Source organism: Callorhinus ursinus, unplaced genomic scaffold (assembly GCF_003265705.2).
Source record: "Callorhinus ursinus isolate GAN/ISIS: 27379988/994484 unplaced genomic scaffold, GSC_fseal_2.0 scaffold12, whole genome shotgun sequence".
NCBI lineage: Eukaryota > Metazoa > Chordata > Mammalia > Carnivora > Otariidae > Callorhinus > Callorhinus ursinus.
This window is the reverse complement of record NW_027397074.1, coordinates 25,827,317-25,852,051: the sequence shown is the minus strand read 5'-3', so window position 1 is coordinate 25,852,051 and position 24,735 is coordinate 25,827,317. Positions and strand designations below refer to the sequence as shown.

The window sequence follows — 24,735 nt, the reverse complement described above, 5'->3', positions numbered from 1 at the left end:
TTGTACCTTTTCGGGGTGCTTGGGCGGAAGTCATTAGGAATCTGCCTTCAACTCAGGTCATGATCCCAGGGTCCTAGGATCCAGCCCTGCACTGGGCTCCCTGCTCCATGGGAAGCCTGCTTCTCCCTCTCCCACTCCCCCTGCTTGTGTTCCCTCTCTCGCTGTGTCTCAGTCAAATAGGGAAATACAATCTTAAAAAAAAAAAAAAAAATTGTACCTTTTAATCTTATTTGTAATCGTTTTTCTTTGTAAAAATAATACACATGTTTCAGAGAAAATTAAAACGCAGACAAATCAAAAGAAAATTAAAAAGCAATTAAAATTTTACTAATAGAGATGACCCACTTTTAACCCCTTGATGGATATTTTCTATGCATATGTACTTACCCCCCCTTACCAAGATAATTGGTTCTCAGTCTTTCAAAGAGTAAATTCTCATATGTTAAACATATAATTATCACTAATTTCAGTGGGAAAAATTCTTATACATACCAGTATGCCAAAACTTACATCCATTTATGGGAAACAAAGCCAAATCCCTGAAAACAATCACTACAAGAGTTACCATTACTGATCTCATAATTATTTTATAATATGGCTCTCTAGGTACACCCTTTCAGAGTTGGGTGCCAAATTATCTCCCAGAGCACACATAGGGTACCTTGAGTTTATATAATCTAACCTTTGGTTACAAGCAAAAACAGAAATCGACAAAAACAATGCAAATGATACCTCCAAGCATCACCACTATAAACTAGCAAAGTGCACTATATCCATAATTTAATGCATCTTGGACAACTTTAAAATTTGGAAGGTGACCTGCTGCAAGATAGCTCTGGTTTCATAGCACTCAGCTGCTGACCAAGCACATGACACCCCAACCAGTCCTCCTAAACATAAAGACGGTACAGGGTGACCTAAGACTCTCACGAAGTTAAATTTTCAGATCTTGAATGGATGTAATTTGAGATATGCCAGAATATGTTTTTAATATAAACAGCATCATGCCATACAGTTTTTGTATAGTAGTGCTTACTGATCATTTAGCAAATTGATTTTTTGATCAAATAACCATAACACATTTTGCTGTCTATGTATACATTTTTAAAAACATTTATACCATAGTATTCCAGGGCATGCCATGATGCATTTAACCTGAGCCCTTCTGTCTATTACTTAGGTCACTTCCACATTTTCCTACTAAAGGATAAATGTCTTTGTGGAGTAGACCTGTAGATACTTTATTAATCTTTCCCTTTGGGTAGATCTTCATCCATGAAAATGTGCAACAGTCTTTCACTGAAGCTTGATATTTCTGGTTATTGCGTTTTCCCTTGGTCTACACGCAGTCCCTGGTAGCACCAGGAAACAGGTTTTCACCTTTCTAATCTTATATGAAGCAAGTTACAGAAAAAAAATGAGGTGATTTTATATGCTTTTTTGTTTTCTTCAAGATCTTAACATCTGTCATCATGTCATTACCTCTTCAGAGGTTTCTGTCTAACAGTCAAAGAAATCGAGAATATTTTATTCACAAGATGCTTTTTCAGCCAGTTTAGGGAAATTGGTAAGATCCAAGGGAAGAGAAAGAGGAGTCCAGAAATGAACAGATTCCTTAGGGGGACAGCTGAGGGCTCTTTCTCTCTTTAAATAGAAGTCCCCAGTTTTATAAACCTTCACACCAGCATTTGTTTTACTGACTTATTTGATAGTCATTGCTACAACTGTGCATTCAATTTGATGAAAGTTGAGTATTAAATTTAATCCAGTGGCAATAAAGCACAAGCTTACTTTATGGCACCATAATATGTCCAAAAACCACCTGCAACACTTATGTAGGATGATGTGAGCAAACTTTTTAGAGAAATGCTATTTAAAAGCAGTGTTTTACAGAAAAGAGGAAGAGAGAAAATAGTAAAAGGGTTTTTTTTTTTTCTTAAACAGTTTATTGCCCCCGTCTATAATCTGACAGTACTGTTGGAACTGCCAAGCACTGACTTCAGCTCACTAACATTACTGTTCTCTTCAGCTTCATAAGTTTGCCTTTAAATTGAAATGTAATTACTCATTTTCATGTTTTGAACCTATGCCCTGCCACCTCATGGAGACAACTGTATTTTAAGAGTGTAAGTCATGTGACATTATTCATTTTGGGTAGGAAAGAAGCAATATTTCCCTTCCCTGCAAAATAAATATTTCATCCAAAGTTTGATATGCCTCAAACATTTTTTTCTTGCTAAATAAAGGTATGTTAAAGCTAACATTGTAATTATTTTATATCCACCTTGTATAATATACATTTATTTGTGGCATAGGATCCTCAAGTTTTGTTTCTCTATAAGGATCAATCATATAACCTGTCTGTGCCTAGCACGTAGATCCACAGTGCTTCTCTCCCTTCCTAGACCATTTAAAAATGCTTCTGTTTGGGCCACCGGTGGCTCAGTCCGTTAAGGGTCCGACTCTTGATTTTGGTTCAGGTCATGGTCTCATGGTCATGAGATTGAGCCCCATGTCAGGCTCTGCACTCAGCACAGAGTCTGCTTGGGATTCTTGTTCTCCCTCTCTCCCTCTACGCCGCTCATGTACTCTCTCTCCCCCATCTCTAAGATAGATAGATGATAGATAGATAGATAGATAGATAGATAGATAGATAGATAGATAGATAGATGATAGATAGGTAAAATCATATTTAAAAAATGCTTCTGTTCATGCTCCATTCTCTGTGACTGTTGGAGCAAGCAGGAGATTGCCCTGGCATTTGGAGAGTAATCCAAAATGACCTAGCAGGGGAGACCCTAATCATGAACAAGTCCATCCCTCCTCAAAGGGCCAGGCTTCAGAGGAGCAGAGACAGGGATGCCAAGAATAGAAATGGGAAATGGTTATGCCTTGACCTTTCTCCATTAACACAGGATTGGTTCCAGCTCCAGATAAATACTCTTTGCTCAGGCATGAGACTATCCCCAACAGTACTGTTGGAAATACTTCCCAGTGGTCCAGTTAAATAACAGTAATCTAAGGGATCAGTACATGGGTAATCTGGTTGACTCATCAGTTCATCCATTTCAATCAAATATTTCTGCAGCATTGTCTATATTCCAGGCACTCTTCTAGGCTCAGGAATTTAAGATTGGTAAACTGTCAAGGATGCAAATTGCTGGCCTGCTTGGTTTCAAGATTATGGCTTTATCCTCTTGTCTAGGTTGGCCTTGAGAAATCCTTTGTGTCGATTTCACCAAGAAGTGGAGACTTTTCGGCACCGGGCCATCTCAGACACTTGGCTGACGGTGAATCGCATGGAGCAGTGCCGGACTGAATACAGAGGGGCATTATTATGGATGAAGGATGTGTCACAGGAGCTTGATCCAGACCTCTACAAGCAAATGGAGAAGTTCAGGAAGGTAGGAGATTTTATGAAGGTTACCAAGAGGGGTACCTGCTGGAAGGTAATGAGGTGTGATTTGAATCACTCTGGTGAAGAAGACATAACTCAAAAGCACCAAGGATGCAATTAATCATTGCCAGTGTCTTTTTATGTGACAGAATACCAATTAATGTGATATATAATTCTCTAAGGATAAGATAGAAGAGACAGCTGGAAATTGCTGGGATTTAGTAACTGGTTCTAATTGAAGTTGGATTTTCATATAATGTACACTTTTTGTAAGGTTGTCACTTTAAAATGCTTTCATGCGTAACTAAAAATCAAGATTAGATCAAATGAAACTGGAAAGTGAGGACAGGCTATTGGAGAACCTTTTTTAATTGCTAATGAATTTTAAAATTAATAGAATAATACTCCTTTGTTTTGTGAAGTGGTTGAGAAGTGGTGGGGTTTGGTTGTGGGATTAACTAATGTTCCATCTGCAGTAGGCCTCTTCAGAAATTTGTCTGAAGAAAATAGTTAGCTGAGAAGGTGGGTATGCTCTTAAATTTCCCTGAAATAACTGGTGAGCAGCAGAGGAACAATGTTCCCTTGGCTTTTTAATTATCTTATGTCAATTTAGCTGTTTGGATATTTGGCCATACAAGGATATATCCCACCACTAGGTGGCAGTCATACACTGAGTATTTATGAAAACGCAGCGACTGTTGTGTACAATCTTGGTAGTTCTTTGTTTGGTTGATTTGGCTGTATTTCAGGGTGTGAAAGAAAAAAAAAATCAAGCAAATGTCAGGTTTGACATAATATTGTGTCAATTATCTTACTCATTTCAAATGATCCGTTTGTAATTAGTGATGTTGCTTAAAATCCCTAGATTTCTTTTTAGGTACACCACATGGAGTTGTGAATGGGAAACCCTGCTAGTGCATAGGAGGTGAAGAGTGTGGGACGGGGGAAAGGAGGGACCTTCTGTTGCTTAAGAATAGGGTCACCAATTCTTGACCTACTATTAGATTGATGCAAATTCTTTTAAAAGCCAAATCTTATTTTCATTTGTAGTTTGGAGTCCCTCTCTATGAAGGAAATCAGAATTTATTTTATTTCTGATTATAGATAACCTTAATGTGGTAGCAGTATCTAACTTAGCAAGGCAGATTTCTGAATTCATGGAAAATCTGAACTGAAAAGTAAAGCTCACTCATTCTATGAAAGTGAAAATCAAGGCGCAGGCCACATTAGAAATTTCCTGACTTTCTAATCACACCAGTAATTTGGTTTGTCTTTGACACTTTTTTAGTGGGTTAGAGGAGGATGGAGTAGAGAAGTTAAAACAAAACAAAAAAAACCTTATCTGCAGAGAATAGTGCTAATCATTTTATATCTACTACCTCCTTTAAGCCTCACAATAATCAAGGCACAGATTTAATTTTATAGATGAAGAAAGTGATACCTATGTTAAGTAACTAGCCCAAGGTCAGACAAGGGAATGAAAGAATCCCAGAAAATATGCATGATTTTTTCCTTAAGAGAAAAAAAAGGAAATTGACCTAAAATTGACATTTTCCTAGTAATACCTGTCCTGTGATTTATTCAACAAATATTTATTGAGCACCTTTTATGTACCATGTAATAAAAATTAAAATATGGGGCACCTGGGTGGCACAGTCAGTTAAGTGTCCAGCTCTTGGTTTCAGCTCAGGTCATGATATCATGGGTCATGAGATGGTGCCCCAAATTGTCCTTGGGCTCTACACTCAGCAGCGAGTCTGCTTGAAGATTCTTTCCCTCTGCCCCTTCCCCCAACTTATGCTTGCACTCTCTCTCTCAAGTAAATAAATCTTTTTATTTTTATTTTTTTATTTTACTTTATTTTTTTAAAGATTTTATTTATTTGAGAGAATGAGAGAGAGAGAGAGCACATGAGAGGGGGGAGGGGCAGAGGGAGAAGCAGACTCCCTGCTGAGCAGGGAGCCCAATGCGTGACTTGATCCCGGGACTCCAGGATCATGACCTGAGCCGAAGGCAGTCACTTAACCAACTGAGCCACCCAGGCGCCCCTAAATAAATCTTTTTAAAAAATTTAAAAATACAATTATTCTGGAAGGCAGGAGAATTTCACGTGGACTTGTGTTTATTTGGTTTTATTTTGGAGGGTGGTTACTAGCTGTGTAACAATGAAATAAAAACCAAGCCCTTCATCATTTGGTTTGAATGTTGAAACATTACCCACTCTTTAGTGTCATCAATCTGTTGATTTTGGAAAATATGGTTTAAAAGAATCCTTTTCCATGCAGAAGTAGCTGAAGAGATGCCTTACTCTACAATCCCATATGTGCTGAATTTAATTTAATAGCTGAACATGGTGTACTTTGAATTTAGGGAAAGACTTTTTTTTTTAAGAAGTCAGTGTTCAGGACTCCATCCTCCTCTATATTAGGCAGGACTGTCCATGAGGACAGGGACTATATTCGTCTCTTCACTGTCACACCCCAGGGCCAGACTAGCATTCATAGAGCATGGTCAGATTCCAGCCATTGAGTTTCAAGTCCCAGACCCATTGTTTCTCAAATCAATAGGCATTCTGACCCCACGCAACTCACCTTGTGATGTGTTGGAATTGACATAGGGTTTTGCAATTAAGAAGTAGCATTATTAATTTGTGGCTTGCTGCTTTCTTTGGAATGAATTTAAATTGTGGAGTTTGCTGTTTACTTGGAGTTGATAACATGAAGCTTAACTGTGAGCAAGCTTTAGCGTTTTGTCCCAGCAGGATTCCATTTTAAACAGAGTCTCCATTTATCTCTCAGAAACATGTTACCAAAACGCATTTCTGTGACCTCTGGGAGAGGGGTCTGACTGTGGGTGGCTTCTTAGGAGTCACTGTGGGAGGGAGAGTCTCAGCCTCTGCAGAGCCAGCTGCCACCTTCACATTTCAACTGGTGAATCCAGAACTAAAGTAGCATTTTGCTATAAATTCAGTTCTTTGGAGTTTACACTTTCCGAGGAGACAGAATTCTAATTCGTCCTCATAGATGTGATCCCCCTGGTTGCAGTCTTAAGTATGCATTCATTCATTTATTCATCCTCCCAACAAATAATATGGAAGCCCCACTGTGTGCTGGGCCACACGCACAAGGATATAGTTAGTAGCAGATAAGCAGACAGGATCCCTCCCTCCTGTCACATGTAGTCACGTGGGGATGGAGCAAGTAAACGTGATGCAGTAGGATGAGGTGTTGTTGTCTGAGGTGACCCATGGTGTTGCAGGGTCGCTAGGAGGGGCTTCCACAGGAAGTCACATCTGAACAAGACAGGAAAGGATGAGTGGGAAGGAGCTGGGGGGAGGGAGTAGGGACAGCTGAGCAGAGTTCCAGGCTGAGGGAGAAACTTAGACAGTGGCCTTTAGATGAAAGCAAACAGGGCACCTGGAAGTACCTGGAAGGTTTTTACAACCAGAGCACAGAGGCAGAGCAGGTGTGGGAATGGGGGTGCCCGTACTACGGCAGCTGGAAAGGTAAGCAGGGCCAGGCTAGAAGGGACATCTCCGGAAGGCCAGGGGAATGGGAGGGTGTCGAGGTGGGGAGGAGCATGGTCATCTTTGTGTGCTCACCAGCTCACCCAGAACGTAAGGTGGAGAAAGGATTGGGAGGACCCAAGCTGCTGGGAGGACGTGGGGGAGACCTGGGTGCCCGAGAATGATGATGCACGCGGACCCAGGGAAGTGTACGTTCTGCCCTCTCCCACACTCTGTAATTGTACCACTTTAATTACAGAGCTCTTCACTTTTCTTAGAAATGAGCAGAATAATTATAAATAAATAGCAAGACCAAGTGTACTTTCTCTTCCAACCATTGCTTTTCTCATCATGTTTTCAAGGTGCTAAAAACTTTTTAAATAACACACAGTGAGCATGACCAAAATGATGAATGAAAAACTTAAACAAAGCAAATAATCTGTTTTCATTCTGGCACCGTTTGAAGCACATGGGCCTGATGACAGATCTCTCAGCAGCAACACTAATAAGCATTTATTAAGTGCCTATATTTGGGGATGGAAATACAAAGAGGTGGAAAAGTTTGATCCCAGCCCTCAAGAAGGACCCTGCTAGTCATCTGTTCCTTGTCAAAATTACCATGATAAACAAGACACCTGGAGAGTGTGGCCATATGTAGCTCTTCTCCTAAAGACCAAATAATAGGAAATGGTGGATGAATTTCAGTGCTCAGAACTGGATGACGTAGGAGCAGTTGGAAGCCCCCTCTTGACAGTGTGATTCACCCCAGGAGGGAAATGGACGGGAGACTACGCCACAAAGTATTTTATGAGCAGTTACAATGTGTGATATATGTGCCCTTTGAAGGCAGAGTAAAAGGGTATGATTTAAAAATAGAGGTCAGCTTCTTGTAGCAGATTACATCAGCTTAAGTTGTGAGCTCACAGAAGAGCTTTTGCAGCCTGATGCCCTTGAGAGAGTCCTCCTGTGGTCAATTAACTGTCTTGTTTTTCTGGAAAGTCAGAAATGGGATGGAGGGTAATTATTCTAAATGGAATAAAAGCTGCGTTAGGTGTAAGAAAATAGTTCTGAATCCTCTAAAGAGATAATATGGAAATGTATATGTGGGCATTTGTTATGAGTCGGAGTCCTTATAGACGAGAACAAGGGAACCAGCATTTTAATGAGGGCCATTTATTAAATGGCTTAATCAAATCCTACAGCATTTGTCTAGGGTTTCATCACCATAATTCAAAAGGGTATCTAAAAGGGTATTGTAGGAAATGTGAATGATACACACTGGTATTCTTGGGCTTGTGTCTATTTAAAATAGTGTTAGATTTTGGAGAGCTGTCAACTCACTAAAAGTCCTGTTATCAAAGGATATGTTACTGTGAGAAGGTTTGTTAATAAATAACAGTGGCTTAATATGTGGGGCCTTATTGGGGTCATCAGCCAGGGTGTTCCTGTGTCCAACTGAAGGTTTGGGTCCATAGAGCTTGGTCAAGGACTAGTAAACAGCAATATTGACGTTAGAGGCTCTTTTTTTTCCTGTGGACAAAGACTTGGGTTAATTAATTTGACAGTATCATTAATTACTGCTGAAATCATTGGTCTTTGTCAGAGGTCAGGCTCTTTTAGCAATTGAGGGCAGGTCCCACGGGAGCTGGAGACGCCAAGTAATGCAGGAATATCACCGCTCAGCCATCTCCTCATTCTGTGTTAAAAGCCTTTCCTATTTGCCCAGGCCATCCAGCTCTCTGGCTTGCACTGGTGTTCTGCTTCAGTTCAGTGCCAAGGGCAGGAATGAGACCCCCCAGTGAGTCGTGTTGAGTGAGCGTGGAGAATTTCAGGTTTGGGTCCACACAATAGACCAACCCTATGAGCCTGCTTAAGCAGTGCCTTGACTCCAGGGCTTTGCTTTAATTCATACATAAAAGGGAGGATGTTTGACCCATTATCTTTTCTGTCTCTTCTAGGGCTAAAACCCTATGCACTGGCTTGAGTTCTTTGATGAGGGGAAAGTTCCTTTTGTAAAGCTAACACACTTTTGAACCTATCTGTTTCACAGGTTCATTTGCTGGTTTTTGGTGTGTGCTTATTGTTTGTTTTGGTTGTGTAACTAGGGAGCCTATTTTTTTGTGGTCTCCAAAAAGATCAAATCAAGCTGCTAAACCCTTCCCCCCCGGGGGTTGTTTCTTTATCCTACTTAAATGCCATAGGAAAAACATGCCATTTTCATACGGCACAAGTGGGAAAGGGAACACATAATTATACCCTTGCTTTCATTTTTGAATTTCATGAGATGAGGCCTTTGGGGGGGTCTATGTGTCTTTATTGATTTCCCCCTTGATCTCAGCGAATGGCAAAAATTAGTTTCAGGGTTAAGTCAAGACCATTTGGAATCGCAGGCATGAAACAGATAACTTGCAGACTTGGGGGCCGGCTGGCTCTAATGCTTCTGATTGGAAATAGAGAGGAAGGAGCATGACCTCAGAGTTGGGACGGCCCTACCCTCTGTCCCCAGCCCTGCCTATACCAGCTGTTACAGCTTGGAGAGGTCTAGTGAGCCTATTGCAATTTTCTCTTTCACTAAAGGAGAAAGAGGTACTAGATGATCACCAAGCTTTCTTCCAGTTGTAACATCTTTAATATTCTTTAAATTGTTAAGCTCTGGAATCATTAAGCTCATCTGTAGAGAAGTGTGGACACTGGTGCAGAGCGACCCTGTCCTTTGTCAGTGTAGTGTTTTCCTCCTCCTACAGGGTAAGTGCTGGTCTCATTGAGTCAGCTTGATCCTGTTGCTCTAATCTCAGACTCTGGAAAAGAAGAATATTTCACTCATAATTCTTGGGTGGAGGAGACTGAAATTTGTACAAAATGATTCTAATTATCTTTTATTTAGATAATACTTGTGCAAGGGTCAGAAACCTCTGGCCCACGGGCCAGCCACCTGTTTTAGTAAGTGAAGTTTTTATTGTAACATGACCACGCGCATTCACTTATGTATTATCTCTGGCTGCTTCCATGAGACCGTGGGGAGTTGTGTAGTTACAGCAGAGACTGTGGTCTGCAAAGCCAAAATATTTACTTTCTGCCCCTTTACAGAAGAGTTTGCTGGCCTCTGATTTATAGGTACCTCTAGTGCATGCTGAAGTTAAGAAGTTTTAAGAATTTAAAAATGTTTAATTATGATAAAACATATAACATAAAATTTGCCATCTTAGCCATTTTTAAGTGTCCAGTTCAGTAGTGTTAAATATATTCACATTGTTGTACAACAGATCTCCAGAACTTTTTCATTTTGCAAAACTGAAACTCTATACCCATTAAACATCCACTCCCCATTTCCCTCTCCCCCAGCCTCTGGTAACTATCATTCTGCTCTCTGTTTTTATGAATTTGACTACCTTAGATACCTCATATATGTGGAGTCATGCAGTATGTGTCTTTTTGTGACTATCCTGTTTCACTTAGCATAATGTCAAGGTTCATCCATGTTGTATCATGTGGCAGGATGTCTCAAGGAATAATAATAATTTTAAGGAATAATATTTCATTCTGTGCTTATACCACTGCATTTTATTTATCTATTCATCCACCAACAGACACATTTAGGTTACTTCCATCACTTGGCTAGTGTGAATAGTGTGCTACTTTATGAACATGGGTGTGGAAATAACTCTTTAAGACCCTCCTTTGAACCCCAAATACATAATAAACAAACATAATATGCATCTTATAAATGTTTCTATTACTGAATGAAATTTAATCCCGTCATTGAATAAAACTGAGACTTGGGCTCTGCAAGCAAGGAGTCATTTGATTTTATCATCCTAGAAGATATTGTGTACATATACTAATTCATAATTTATATTATCTAATTTCTGTAAGAATAGTAAATATTGCTATGTTTTTTAAAAATAAACCTATATAATACTATAAAAGCAAATGTTTTGGTTTAAAATAGATTTTTCTTCATGAGGGAGTGAAGAGAAGTACTTCTCTCTTGAGAGAGGTATCACATCTTTGCATATGGCATTTCTCCAGTTGTTTGAGGGAAAAGCTTACTTAACTCTCAAGTTTCAGAGTAGACTCTGGACAAAAGTGTGTTATCTGAGTGTGAAATGATCCCAGCCAAGAAAGTTTTCCTTTTGCCAAATTGTCTGGCTTTTCTTCCTAAGACTTATATGTATTGGATGGCATATGCAAACCTGGTTTCTGGAATCTTGTGGATGATAATATACAAAACATAAGATTTTCCTGAGTAGAACCGTCAGGTTCCAGATCAAAATGCTGCGATATAATAAGCCCATTTTATAACAAGGGCTTCTCAGTGCGTTAGCAGCTAGAATGTCTTAGATGGATTCCTTATTTCCATGTTTCATCATGTTGTGCTTTTGGCTGCAGGGTCAGAGGAGTGGTTGGTGCCCATGACACCCTCCCTCCCTCCCTCCCCGCCCAGCCCAACCGCAGACTGTTCCATCTGCTTCTGTCTCCACTGGTAGCTCCTAAAGAAGGTGTCATTTTAGATTATGCTTAAATGGAAAATCACTGTATTCAAGTAGTATGATCTACTAGTTACTGTCTCTCCAATTTCCATCTCCAAGTCTGCCCTATCTGTCTACCCCTCCAGATTACCCTCTTCCTTTTGGTTAACAGCTCAAATATCATCTTTCCCAGCTAGTCCTCTTATTCTCTCTTGGCAAACTGGTTGCAATTCTTACCATCTTCAAGAATTTAGTATAAAAGAAGACAGTTGTGCCCTCGTGGGTTAGCTAAGCACTCTGGTTTTGAATGTTTATGCTTTAGGGATCCATCCCACTGTGCTATTATTCTTATATTACAAAATGGTGCTTAGGTACACAAAATAGTGTGATTTTGTTTAATTTCAAACTAATTTCAAACTATATCTACTATTTCCTGAATGCCAATAACGTTACAGTACTGTAAGTTACTTTTATTAGAGTTAAAAATAATTTTCTTCAGATACATTCTTCTTTACAACCAGACTTTTCAGTGACAGGAAAGAAAAAATAATGATTTGATGGTTGTCTGAATTGTCACTTTTACATCAGACTGGATTTTTTAATTGGCTATGGAGAATTAGTATTTCAGAAAGAAAACTCTGAATCACAATTGCTTTTGGGAAAAACCTGTATTCTGTATTAGTTTGTCATCATGGGATATTGAAAGGTTTTGAGTAGTACTTTTTAAATTATTGGGTTATTTAAAAAAAAAAAATAAATAAATAAATTATTGGGTTATTTTTTGAAAAACTCCCCCCCCCCCAACACACAAAGTATTTCGGACAAAATTTATCCAAGTAGTATTGGCTGTGTGATGGAGTCACAGACTCTTAGTGGCTTCACCATTCTCCTGTCTCTCAGGAAAACTCAGAATCTTCTTGCATCCAAGTCCTAAGTCCATCTATACTTCGTGTTTGAACTACCACAAGAGTGAGTTCATAGAAAACTGGTATTTCCATTCATAGTTCTGAGGTTAAAAAAAAAAAAGACATTTGATGATTACTTGATCTTCAGAAAACTGACATAATAGTAATCTCAGAGGGGGATTAGCCATGGAGGCCCACATGTTATCCAGCGTATGACCTGGTCCGTGGTGGCTCTGTTCACTAAAGCATGCAGTTTCTCCACCAGTTTCAACTCACATGTCTCACAGTGGCTTCACTTTGCCTCCTTTAATAAGTTTTGGTGAATGGAAAACCTTGAATAGAAGGCAGCTTTAAAATGTATATGCTTGGGGCACCCGGGTGGCTCAGATGGTTAAGCGTCTGCCTTCGGCTCGGGTCATGATCCCAGGGTCCTGGGATCGAGTCCCACATCGAGTCCCGCATCGGGCTCCCTGCTCAATGGGGAGCCGGCTTCTCTCTCTGCCTCTCTCTCTCTCTCTCTGTCTCTTATGAATAAATAAATAAAGTCTTTAAAAAATAAAATAAAATGTATATGCTTACTCTTCTAGTATAAAATTTTCAGGACAATTCCAGGTATAATAGAACTATCCCAAGGGAAAAAATTCTTTTTCATATTCAACAGTTATCCCACACTTAATCATTACACAGGATGAATGAAATTCATATATAGGAGTCCTAAAATCTTACACTGGCCAATTTCACATGGACTCAGGGAGTCCTAAGAAGAAGCAAGCCCTTGAAAGGCCATTGGTATAACTTTGACATGAAATTCCCACATGCATTAATCAGGCCTCTGTTGTTCCCATCAAATGAAATATGATTTTAGGTCTTGGTAACACTTCACAGTTGATTGGCTCTTTCTATCCAACTACCCGTCTATCTGTCCATCCATCTATTTAAATTCACTCCCCAGCTGTGATCCTGAGACAACCATTGTCATTTAGATGCTGATTCCTTACTGTGGTTCTTCTGGTGACTGCTGACATTGGGATAAGGGATACTTCTCAAGATAGATTAATTACATAAACAAATTGAGGGATGGGTTTTTTTTTCTGCTTTGTTCTTTTAAATAGCTGCCCCTCCCTCCCCCAGCCTTCAGAGGTAGGACTTTGCATTCTTCTAAGCAAACTTAGTTCATGGGTATTAGTTCATATTATGAGAGAGGTCCAGGCAGAAAGACTCGGAAAATAACCCACATACAGGGAAGAAGGACCATATGAAAGGCCCATAGACTAATGCATGGGAAATATATAAAGTAATTTCTCAAATAGACTGGCAAGCTGAAAAGAAGCTGGCAGAGTAAAATTTATTACATTTAGGTCCTTGTTCCTTTTCAGTTTTGTTTTGTTTTGTTTTGTTGTCTTAAATCAGGGGAAAAAAGATACAGGAGAACCTGGCAATAGTGATTGCTTCTGCGGCAGGGGACTAGATTGGGGGATGGGAGACAGGGTATGAGAATGAGGTTGGAGTTGCACCATATGCCTTTTTTGGGCTTTTAAAGTTTGTGCCCTACGCATGTATTATCCTTCCGGTTACATGTATAAAAATAATGAGAATTAATGAGATTTGAGTGAGAATAGATAATATTTGGTAGAAGGAAAGAATACGGATAGAAAACTCTTAAGTTGACAAAAACAGATGAAAAGCCAGGTTCCAAAAATGATGTCACATGAACAGCCAGATGAAGAGTTTGGAGGCTGAACTCATTTTCAAGAGCCATGTGAGGTGGTTAAGTCACTGAAGAGAGGAAGGATCAAAGGCAAATGCCTGAGGGAAATCCACCAAAATCCAGAAAGAGGAGAATGTTTCTTTTGAAAGGCTTCATGGTTCTAAGAAAACTGGAGCGAGCCGAGTTGTGCTTATCCCGAAGGGTTTGGGGAAAAGGTGAGAAAGTAAACAGGTAACTTTTCCCATCTCTCTGTCCTAGAAGGAACAAGTTCTCTGATACACAGCATTGAGAATGTAGAGAAAATCCTTTCCCAAAAAAGAATCAAAGCGGAAGTGGGCAGCTGTTTCAACGGGAACACTCTCCACGGTTTGGACCCCATGTTAGGTCCTTGGAGTTGGGTTGTAGCATCATGTAGGCTGGTATTGAGTCTCTTAACTTGGAGGTTTTCTGCTGGCTTGAATGACGTGTTCTGTGTTCACTGTCCACATCTAATTCTCACGCATGCCAATTAATACACTCAGACAACATCTTGCCAGCACTACAGTCTCTCTCTCAACCCTTCACTCTAAATTTAGCAGTTTCATCAGTTCCTTTTAATTGGTAGCCTTCCAGGTTTTACAGATGAAACCAAGCATCCTTATGTGCCTGTGAGCACTGATTTTGTCATTAAAATTTCTGGAGAAGTAATATCAGTTGTCATAAATCAATCTCTATCCACTTTGGCTTCCTAGTATTTATTACTCGTTTATTTTTAATACTCTTACAAGGGCCTTCTAATGCTCAAGTCTAAAAAGAAATTGAAATACACGCAGATGCTAAAGCACATGTCTTTCTGTGCACATATTATGAATTGGGCTCCCTAACCGAACGTACACATCAAAATCAGGTATGACTGGGAAGGCAGAAGGGCTTCGTAGCTACTAGGGCTCCCAGAGACTGCAGTGTGCTCGGGTTTCCCTGAGATTTTATCATGGTCACTATAAATCAGTGTTTTAAAAAGTTGGAAGCATCTTTAATTTTAAAGATTTCTTTATCTTCCTCATCCAGACAATGTAGGCGATGCTTCCTCACCCTCCTTCCCCAAGCCCTGCCAGGAAAAGCCAATGATTTGTAAATTGAAGCTATGTCAGCTCAAGCTTTTATTGGTCCTTATTACCCGGGCCTCCGTCTGCTTTTAATTTTAATTCTCTGCTGAAAATACTAGCTCGGCCTTTTTTTTTTTTTTTTTTTTTTTTAATTTTTGCACATCTTTCTACTTTAAAAAGCAACAGCTAAAAGTAGTGATGTGAGGCAGACAATGGTTTCCAAAGTTAGCCTCCCTCTTTCCTATCCTTAGTGTATTTTAGGTTTGGGGCAAACCTCTTGTTTTCAGTATTGACCTACTTGCCTCTCTTCTCTTCTGGGATGTCCCCATTTCCCCCACTGTCCTGCCATTTCAGCTAATAAATCATGTAAGGAGAGTAGACATTAAGAAACTGATGTTAGGAAAGAGGGTTTTGAAAATAAAATGAAGATTTGATCAGTTTTTTCACCTATCCTTTGAGAAAGCAAGAACAACATATTTTAATAGAATGTTAAACATAAGTTGTGCAAAAGTCAAAATACTGCTCACTTTAAAGATATCTTTTTTATAGTACAAAAGCACAGCAGATATTTAAGTTCTACACTGAACAATATGATCAGTTTATTTATATGAGATAATTAACATATTTGAATTTTTTCCCAGCCAACGGTTTTTCTTAGCCTTCTGCCATATAGATAGATGTAGCAGCTACTTAAATATGTACACAATGCAGAATATTTCTGATTAAATATTTGTAAAATGCTCTTCAATTTAAAAAGCTGTTTCATATTCATTACTTCATTAAAGCTACACAGCAGTTCAGCAAGTACGTGAATTCTTTGTCCTGTTTCACAGCTAAAACTGAAAAGGCAGAGTCTGACAGACTTGCCCACAGTCACATATATGCACCAGGATTTCAACCCGAGTCCTCTGAATCCAGAATCAATGCTGCTCCTACCCTTTCTGCCCTTAGTTCTTCCTAATCCAATAAATGGATTCCTGGGTGTAGTGAAGTCGCTATGGGAGAAAATGTTTTTGTGATGGAGGAGACCCAGCCTTGCATTAAAGCAGGAGACACATCTTCCAGAACATTCTGCATCCTCCATTCTCATTTTCTCTGACCCCAAAGGCCCATTTTACTAGTATTCTTAGAGAGTATTTGGATTTTTTTCTTTCTTCTCACTAGGCCAGCTTGTCAATCTGTCTTCTGAACATCTAGTCACATTTCTACATTCAGCATTTAGCACTTTTCTTCTACCTTGCTCTCTGAGTGCCCTTTTGAGGTGAAATGGCTGGTGTTCAGCATGGGTTCCTTGGGGTCAGGTGCCTAAATCCCACAGCAGGATACTTCAAGCTCAGAGCCCCACGTCCGAATGAATGGTATAAGGCTCATGGATGGAAAGTAAACATCACAAAGGCCAGCACTCTGTCCAAGGATCCTGTGCATATTGGCTTGTAGGTTTAAAGCCAGTACACTATGGAAAGACTTTGATTCCTGAGAAGAAGGGAACCAACAGAGAGGCCCTACAACAAATAGGCACAGATAGACAGCAGTCCTCTGTGATGTTTCCTGTGAAGGACACACATACAACCAACCCTGAGTTAGGGCCTCTTTGGCTCATGTTGAGTATGAAAATCCTCTGAGAAGCAGGTTGGACATGGAGAATCCTGGATTCCACCTGAGGATCCTGATTCAGGAAGCCTGGGGTGGGGCCCAGGGGTCTGATTTTCAGCGAGCTTCCAAGGTGATTCCCTTGCTGGGGAATCCCTTGGCCACATCTTAAGACATATTTTCCCAGAACACCACTATGGGATAGCTGATGCTCACAATGATCACTAATCCATCAAAAAAGGTGATTTTTCTCTAACAAGATAGATATTCAGAAGTATGAGTGTTTAAAGGACAAAGATTTCTCATTTTTAAAGTTTTTAAAAAATAGAGTACACTTGAATTATATGGAAAAGTCAGTTAAATGAAACCACTTGATTCCCCCAGGGGTCCTACTATATTAAGCATTATTGTGCTTTTTGGTAATCACCATATATGTTTTCTTAAACCCTAGAGCCTGGAGATTTGTATACCACAGACACCCAAATATACTTACTTTGCTCATCTACAATCAGTATTAATCTTGCTAATTAAATCTTTTTTCTTGTTTCCACTAAACCCTCCTTAGTGTTCTCCAGGCTGACTCAGAAAACTTGAAAAAGCTAGAATGGAGCCTCAGATTAGTTAATATCTAGAATTGATTACTCAAGATCATACTGCTTTGTGGGCACACAGCAAATAATTCTGAGAATTAATTTACGTATGTTCAACACAGGGAATTTTCCAGGAGCAATCTGGCACTGTTAGTGTCCTGATACGCATGTTAAAAAATGACTGCCGCATTACAAATAAATCCTGCCTCCCCCCACGCCCCTGCATCCTTCCTGGTTCGTGTGGTTTGTCTACTGCCCATCACTGGTCCATCTGCTTAGGACTAGATCAGCCTAAGATGGAGAAGACTTCACCACCACGTCCTGCAACGCTGCCGTTGTTGTACTCTGTGGCTTGTTATGGAGAAGGCTTCACCACCACGTCCTGCAACGCTGCCGTTGTTGTACTCTGTGGCTTGTTATGGCTAACATTATTCCTAAATAATGTCCTGGCTTTGAGGTACTTTCTGTAGTGAGTACCAAGATGTTGAGAAAGAGTCGGATGGTATGAAAACAGTACTTCTCATTTGTTGCAGAACGACATTTTTGTTCTTGCAGGGATGGATGAGAGGCTGTGAAATCATAAATGAAGAATGCCAGGAATATAGTTCTTTGGCGTTTCTTGACAAATGTTCAACCATTCTTGAATAAGACAAATGAAACTTTGAAGTTGAACCTGATAGTAGAAATGATAACAAAATTAGTAAATACATTATTAAAGATTTCTCTTGTGCCAGCATTTTACATAAATAAACTCGTTAAAATTCTTCAGAGGATAGATATCATGATCCCCTCTTGACAGACAAGGATTTTGAAGCTTGAAGAGGTTAAATAACTTACTCATTGTCACACAGAATGTGGACCAGAGGGGAAGGGGTTGTAAATTTACTCAGATCACCTCTACATACATATATCCTTATTTTCTAGACCAGAATTGTTTTCTTGATGAGCATGCACGGTGGGGGCTTCTAGACTTGTCGGTTGAAGGAGGTTAAATATTCTCCCTTGGTTAAGTTTAAATGCTCAATCTATTAAAAATGTGTCTTCCTACTAGCACAGTTTAAGTAGTCTCTTTGCGACACTCTTTCAGAATTCCATCCTACTTCCCCCCAGGAGGCCACGGGGCTGACTATGTCCTGGAGGTGGGCAGGGAGGATGGCGTTCTTGAAGCCATCTTCACTCCCCTGGCTCCTTTCCTTGTCTTTGCTGCAATATGGCCAGTCTGTGCTTGCATGGTATGTCCCTGAAGCCTGTAGCTAGGATAGGCCCTGGTCTCTTTCTCAGTTCTGGCAACGTTCTAGGAGCTTTAGCCACCTTCCCTGGATGAAATCACCGTAATGGCAACTCAGACTACCTTAGACTCCAGTTTGGCCTTCAACCCAGGGCCCCTCCCTGGCAAGCTCACCAGCCTGCACCCTCGGCCACCCTCCTCTTCCTTCCACAAGTCAGGTGAGATCTTCTGGATTTCTTCCTCTCCACACCCCAAGAGCCCAAGGAGATCCTGGGGAGCTAAAGTCCACCCTCCCTCATCAGTTGCACTGCTTCACTTGGATGCAGCTGATCCTGTTTGGAGGAGAGACAGGCTTGAGAGGCAATCCCCTTGCAAACTCCCAAGCAGGTAGTGAGGAAGACTATATTCTACCTTTAGTGTGTCCCTCCATGCTGGAAAAGAGGCAGACGCATACATGATAACACCAGTGCTGTGGGCTATGCCCAAAGTCCTGGGAATAGGGAGGAAGTGATTTCTCACCTATTCACTATTCTGCTTCTTCTGGAAAATTTCCTTTCTCCTTCCTTTCATTTCACTAATAGGTACCTTTTCTTTCTCAAGCTGACTAGCAGGGCATCCCTCAAAAATCGTCATCAGATCCTCCGTCCTCTTTCACTATCCTCACATTCTGTAAGGGACCTAGTAAGTTGTCACCGGGGCATTGATCACTGGATCTCATCCATTAAGCCTGATTTCTCACTTAAGATAATGGGACCCTATAAGTCTCTTCACAGTTTGCAATCCACTTGACATGACATTGCCTTCTCTCCATGTCTAGTCTCCTCAGATAAGCCTTTTGTTTTTACAATTTACCTGGCTTTGTTGATGGCCCTACTGTCTCCTAGACTCCAGACTCAAAATCTGACACATTCCTTACCCTCATTCCCTTTATCCAGTCAGCCATCATATATAGCCCACTGAGACTTCCTTCAGAATGCCCCTTGCCTTGGTCCCTTCCTCTTGCATCTCATGCAGCAACACCAGTCTTGGATTTTCATCACCTGGGGCTTTAATGAAAGACCTCCTAACAGGTATGATTCCTCCTGTCTTTCTTGCCCCTTTCACATTCCTCTCCCCCCACCCCCACCCACCGCATATAGACTTATACTAAATAGTACCTTCTCTAATGGTCTTGATGGTCTTGTCATGCTGTATCTCTGCTCAAGGATCTACTGTGCTTATCTGTTAGCCCTGTTCCCTGTGACCTTGCCCACTCTGTCCTAGTGTGCTAGCCCACACTCCAGTTTAAGGTTCTATAATCAGATCAGATTGCAGCACTGCTTGGCAGTAGAGATCCTAAGGAATAACTATTAATGTGGAAAGAGTCCTAAGGGAGCTGAAAACATCCTCCCCTTTCTATAGATTTTAAAGCAGCAAGAGGTAGACTCATTTGGATGTTTTAGATGCAGGAACCAATGGATGATCTTGTGTCCTCTTCAGTTGTAAGTGTGTTTCTGTTCACATGACAGTTGCATCTGGTGAAGAGGTCTGGGAAGCCTTTTGCTTTTAACCAAAGAGATAAGGGCGCTGTCAACCTTACCTGACTGTGTTGTTTCTATCTTAGTAATGAAATGTGCATGCTTCCTCTAGGTAGAGACCCAATTTACCTTTTGAGGAACTTAAATGAGACTGTGCTTTGTGACTCCCTTTGATACCTTTTATTAATTTTTACCCTCTGCTTCAGTCAGAAGTCTTGTTCCTTTTGTATTTATTCTGTCAAGCATTTTTATATGCCTGTTTGTGCATTAATTGAGAAGACCTTGTCACTTAGAGAATAATTCTTGTTTTCGAAAGCACTTTACAACCTTGCTGTTCCTCATCATCTTACCGCAAATTGAGTAAGCAAGATCTCCCTTGTCCTTTTCACATCTTACGCTGTGCCTTCTATAAAAGCAGAGTTTTTCCTTGAAACACTGGTCAGGATTCTGATTCCCCTGAGTCTCCTAGAAAGAGGTTCCCAGAGAGGCAGACTGACCCTTCTCTGATGAACAGAAATTGGAAAATTAATGGGAATGTTGATCAAGGAAAGAATCAGATTTTTAAAAGGAGATGTGAACTCCAAGATGTTTGCCTTCTCTATGGCAATATTTGTGGGTTTTGGGTTTTTTTTTTTTTTTACCATTTTGCTTTGATTTAGGAGCAAAAAGTTACATTTGCAAAAAGAGCACTCATTTCAAAGATAAATTGACTGTTAACAGAAACTCTAGGCTTCCTTTCCATTCTTTGATCTTCCTTCAGTGGCTTCAGTGACCAGTTATTGAAAGGACCTGTTGTGTTGGATACTATGGAAAATAAAACAGATATATAAAGTAGTTCCCTCCTCAATTTTACAGTTTAGTTGGGGGGATAAGACATACACCTGTAAGAGAGACTATGCTTGGTTCCTTGGTATTCAGATGAATACTATTGTCCATATATGGCATTTCCTTAGATTCCTGTCCCTTCAGAACTTCATGAGAGGACATGAAATCCCATCTAAATTGAGTGAACTTGCCACTTTATTCTAAACTAAATGTATTTGTATTCAAATTAAAATCCATAAGCCAGAGGAGGGAATGATCTCTAATAATAACTACTCACACTTAGAGTGTTCCATTTTTTTCATCTTTCATTTTATAAGTCATAGCTCCTGTGCCATGAGAGAGACATCATAAGGAGGAAAGTAGAGGCTCCCAGAATGTGATTTACACATGGTCCCATTGGAGAGCCAGATAGAACTGGCACAGACATTTTCCTGGTTGACTCCAGATGGAATGCCCCTTTCAGCCAGAGCGTGACTTGGTTGAGAGCTGGTTATGAGACTGCATTTACCAGTCAGGCTTTCTGCCTGGGAAATAGCACGAAAGAAGCTTAAAGTTACTTCTGGATTCTAAGGTTCTGCTTAATTGGGGGGAAGAGAACAAGGAAAAACAGCATTATGGTGACTACCTTTGTATGGGAAACCTAGAGGCACTACCAGGTGTTGGAGAAGTGTGTGTAGGGGGGGCTGGGGGGTAGAGAATGAGGACTCACAACCCTGAAGTGTGGGAACACACATGCACCCTCAGAACCAGCAATGCAGCTGTTTCCAGCATTTTTCCTGCCTGTCTTTACATGATTAAACCACAGCTGTAAGTGGTGAGCTACAGTTGTAGTGGATGCTTTAATCCAGCAGCTCTCCTCACCAGTGGGCACCTTTGTATCCCATGGCATTTGGCCTGTTTTCTGCATTTTCTTCATTGTTCCAAAACAATCCTGGGTTTGTCTGTGTTCTGCTTCTGGTGCTTTGGAAGTTTCCATCCTCAACTTGGTGTAACTCATTCTCCAAGCATGTGTCAGTTTCCTCCCATTGAGCATGCATGTTGTTAGGCAACCTTGAGGGCACACAGCTTAATGGGAGACAGCAATTTAAAGAAAACAAATCGTAGATTAATGTAAATGATAGATATAAGTGTGTAGATACCAACATGTAGCATTCCCCCAGGCATTTCCTGGCTCTCTGACCATCTCATTACTAGGTGCTATTTTATATAAATTGGACTAACTAGCTACCTTATTCTTAACAAGCTCCCATTAATATCGTTATTCAACCCATTGTAATAATGGAAGAAGAGCAGTACTTCAATTCACAGGTGCCATTAAGTGTTAGCATTCACTCATTTAACAAATGTTTTGAGCCCCTACTGTGTGCAGCACCAGGCATCCAGTGCTGAGAACAGGCATGATCTCTGCCCTCATGGAACTAATAGGGAGATAGAGATAGACATGCAATAAATATTTCATACTGAGGAAAACATAACTCAAAATTGTAACATAATCTATGAAAGAAAATTATAGTGTGCAGTGGGAGTATGTGGATGGAAGCTTGTTTAGACAGGAAAAGGAGAGCTCTGTGTAGGGTCACTGATTTTAGCTTAGAGCTTGAGGATGCAATGGTGACAGCCAAGTTTCAAGGGTGAGATCTGTGTGGAAGTAACAGAATATGTGAAAGTCCTGGGGTGGGAAAGGGCTGGGAGGAAAGAGACCTAGGTTGTGGGAGCACAGTCAGTGAAGGGTAGGAGCCAGGTCATGGAGGACTTGTAGAATGGGTAAAGGTCTCAGAATTTAAGTTCAAGTACACTGCGAAGCTATAAAAAAAAAAAAAGTGAAATGATCAGATTTGTGTTTTTAAATGGTTATTTTGTTGTATTTTTGGAAGTATACTAAGAAATGGGTGAGGAAGGGAGTGGAGAACAAGCATGGTTTGAGGGAAAACATTAATGTAGAATTAAGGTGACCAATGATGGTGGCTTGGACAAGAGTAGCAATATTCAGCGTGAAGGAAGGTTGAGGCATTTGAGATCTGCTTTGGGGTTAGCATGTACAAAAGTTGGTGAAGGCTTGCCTATGGGGAAAGAAGAGTCGAGGATGGGCCCCATGTATCTGGTAGCATTTACTGAGCCATGGAAGACAAGATGAAAGGCAAATTGGAGCATGAGAACAGTAATTCATTCTTTGAGTACATTGTGTAGGAGTTGAGTATGAGATACTCCCAAGTAGGATTGTGTATTTCATTTTGGAGCTCCACAAAGAGGACTAGGTGAGATATTTACATTTAGGATTTGTTGGTATCTATGACTGATAATGCATGAGAAAAGATGAGTTCCCCTAGGAGAGGGTTTGGAATATGAAGAGAAAACGGACTGGAATTTCACCATTTAAGGGTTAGGTATAGGAGAAACCAGGAAAATAAAGGAAAAGCTTTATTTGGCTATGACACCAAATAATCTCTTATTTGGTGTCATAGCAACCAAAAAAAAAAAAAATGAAGGTATTTCAAAGGAAGAATCTGTCAACTCTGAATCTCCCCACTGTTATGTAAAGTATGAATATGAATAAAAGGTGTTCCTGGATTTAGCATTAGACAAACCACTTTGTAGAATTATTGAATAAGTGTGCATGTGTGGAAAGAAAGATGGGGAGTTATGAGGAAAAGGATATATGGACGTGGGAACATCCCTTTTTGAGAAGCTTGGATGGGAGGTAGAGTGTACATAAAGGACAGAAGCCTGAGCCTGGTTTTTCCTGATAGGAGACACTAAAGCATGTTTGACTGCAGATGGGAAACGGGAGGGAAATGGAGTACAAAGCTAACAAAGAGAAAGGGCTGTTGTGGTGCTAGGGGGTCCTCACCAAAAGACTAGAAGGATTGGAATGGAGGCCACACAAAGAGAGTGGTCTTTGGTCGGAAGAGGAAAGAACGGGGGTGGGGAGGTGCAGGCAATGAACAAATGGTGGAAATATTGTGGATTTGATGGTAGGAAAATTAGGGAATTCTTATATGATGGTTACAGTTTTTTCCTTGAAGTATCAGAAATAGACATCCCCTGAGAATAAAGGGGAAAAAGAAAAACAGAGTTGGGTTTAGGAAGGTAGGACAAAGCATGACATATTTGACTAAAGGAACATTTAGTGGCTTGAGTGCCTAGTTGAAGGTGGTCATCAGGGCCAACGTGTACAGCTGTGTAGGTTGTATATTGCACAAGCTTGCCATACCTAAGAGGAGTGCTATTCACATCATAAGCGTAGATTTGTATATGTGTTATAGCAGGTTAGTGATAGAGGGCAGTGAAGTATCTAGTTCTTACAGAACCAAGATATCACCCCCTGACAGAGAAGTAAAGTGTCTTGAGGACGGGACATCTTTTTTTTTTTTTTTTTAAGATTTTTTATTTATTTATTTGACAGTGAGAGAGAGACAGCGAGAGCAGGAACACGAGCAGGGGGAGTGGGAGAGGGAGAAGCAGGCCTCCCGTGGAGCAGGGAGCCCGAAGCGGGGCTCGATCCCAGGACCCTGGGATCATGACCTGAGCCGAAGGCAGATGCTTAAGGACTGAGCCACCCAGGCGCCCCTTGGGGAAGGGACATCTTATTTTAATTCACACACAAGGCACCATATGAGATTCTTGTATTGGCACTCATGCAGTTATAGGATAATACCACTCTGTCCATGGGTGACTTTTCTTCAGCAGCATACAAGTTACGGTAGGCACAGACATGAGAAGGTGGGTGATTGGCTCCATCCATTGTTGGGAGTTTTCTAGGCAGTTGTGACATGAGTAGAAACGAGAAAGGCTGATAGGAGCCGAAGAGATGGTGCTCGTACAATAGAAGCTGGATGAGGAGGAAAATGAAGAAGTGGATCTGAAGCATCAGTGAGAATGAAGCTCTGGCTATTACACTGGGGATTCCTGAGAAAGT

At 40.6% G+C, this 24,735-nt stretch overlaps 1 protein-coding gene across 14 annotated transcripts in view; it reads left to right on the top strand.

Moving 5' to 3' along the window:
* Positions 1 to 24,735, top strand: part of ICA1 (islet cell autoantigen 1) — a 142,793-nt gene that overhangs the window by 33,756 nt on the left and 84,302 nt on the right. For all 14 annotated transcript variants that reach the window (XM_073898862.1, XM_073898872.1, XM_073898864.1 and 11 more), the window contains one exon: positions 3,206 to 3,404. In XM_073898862.1, the coding sequence (XP_073754963.1) occupies positions 3,206 to 3,404 (199 nt within the window). The remainder of the gene's footprint in view (positions 1 to 3,205; positions 3,405 to 24,735) is intronic.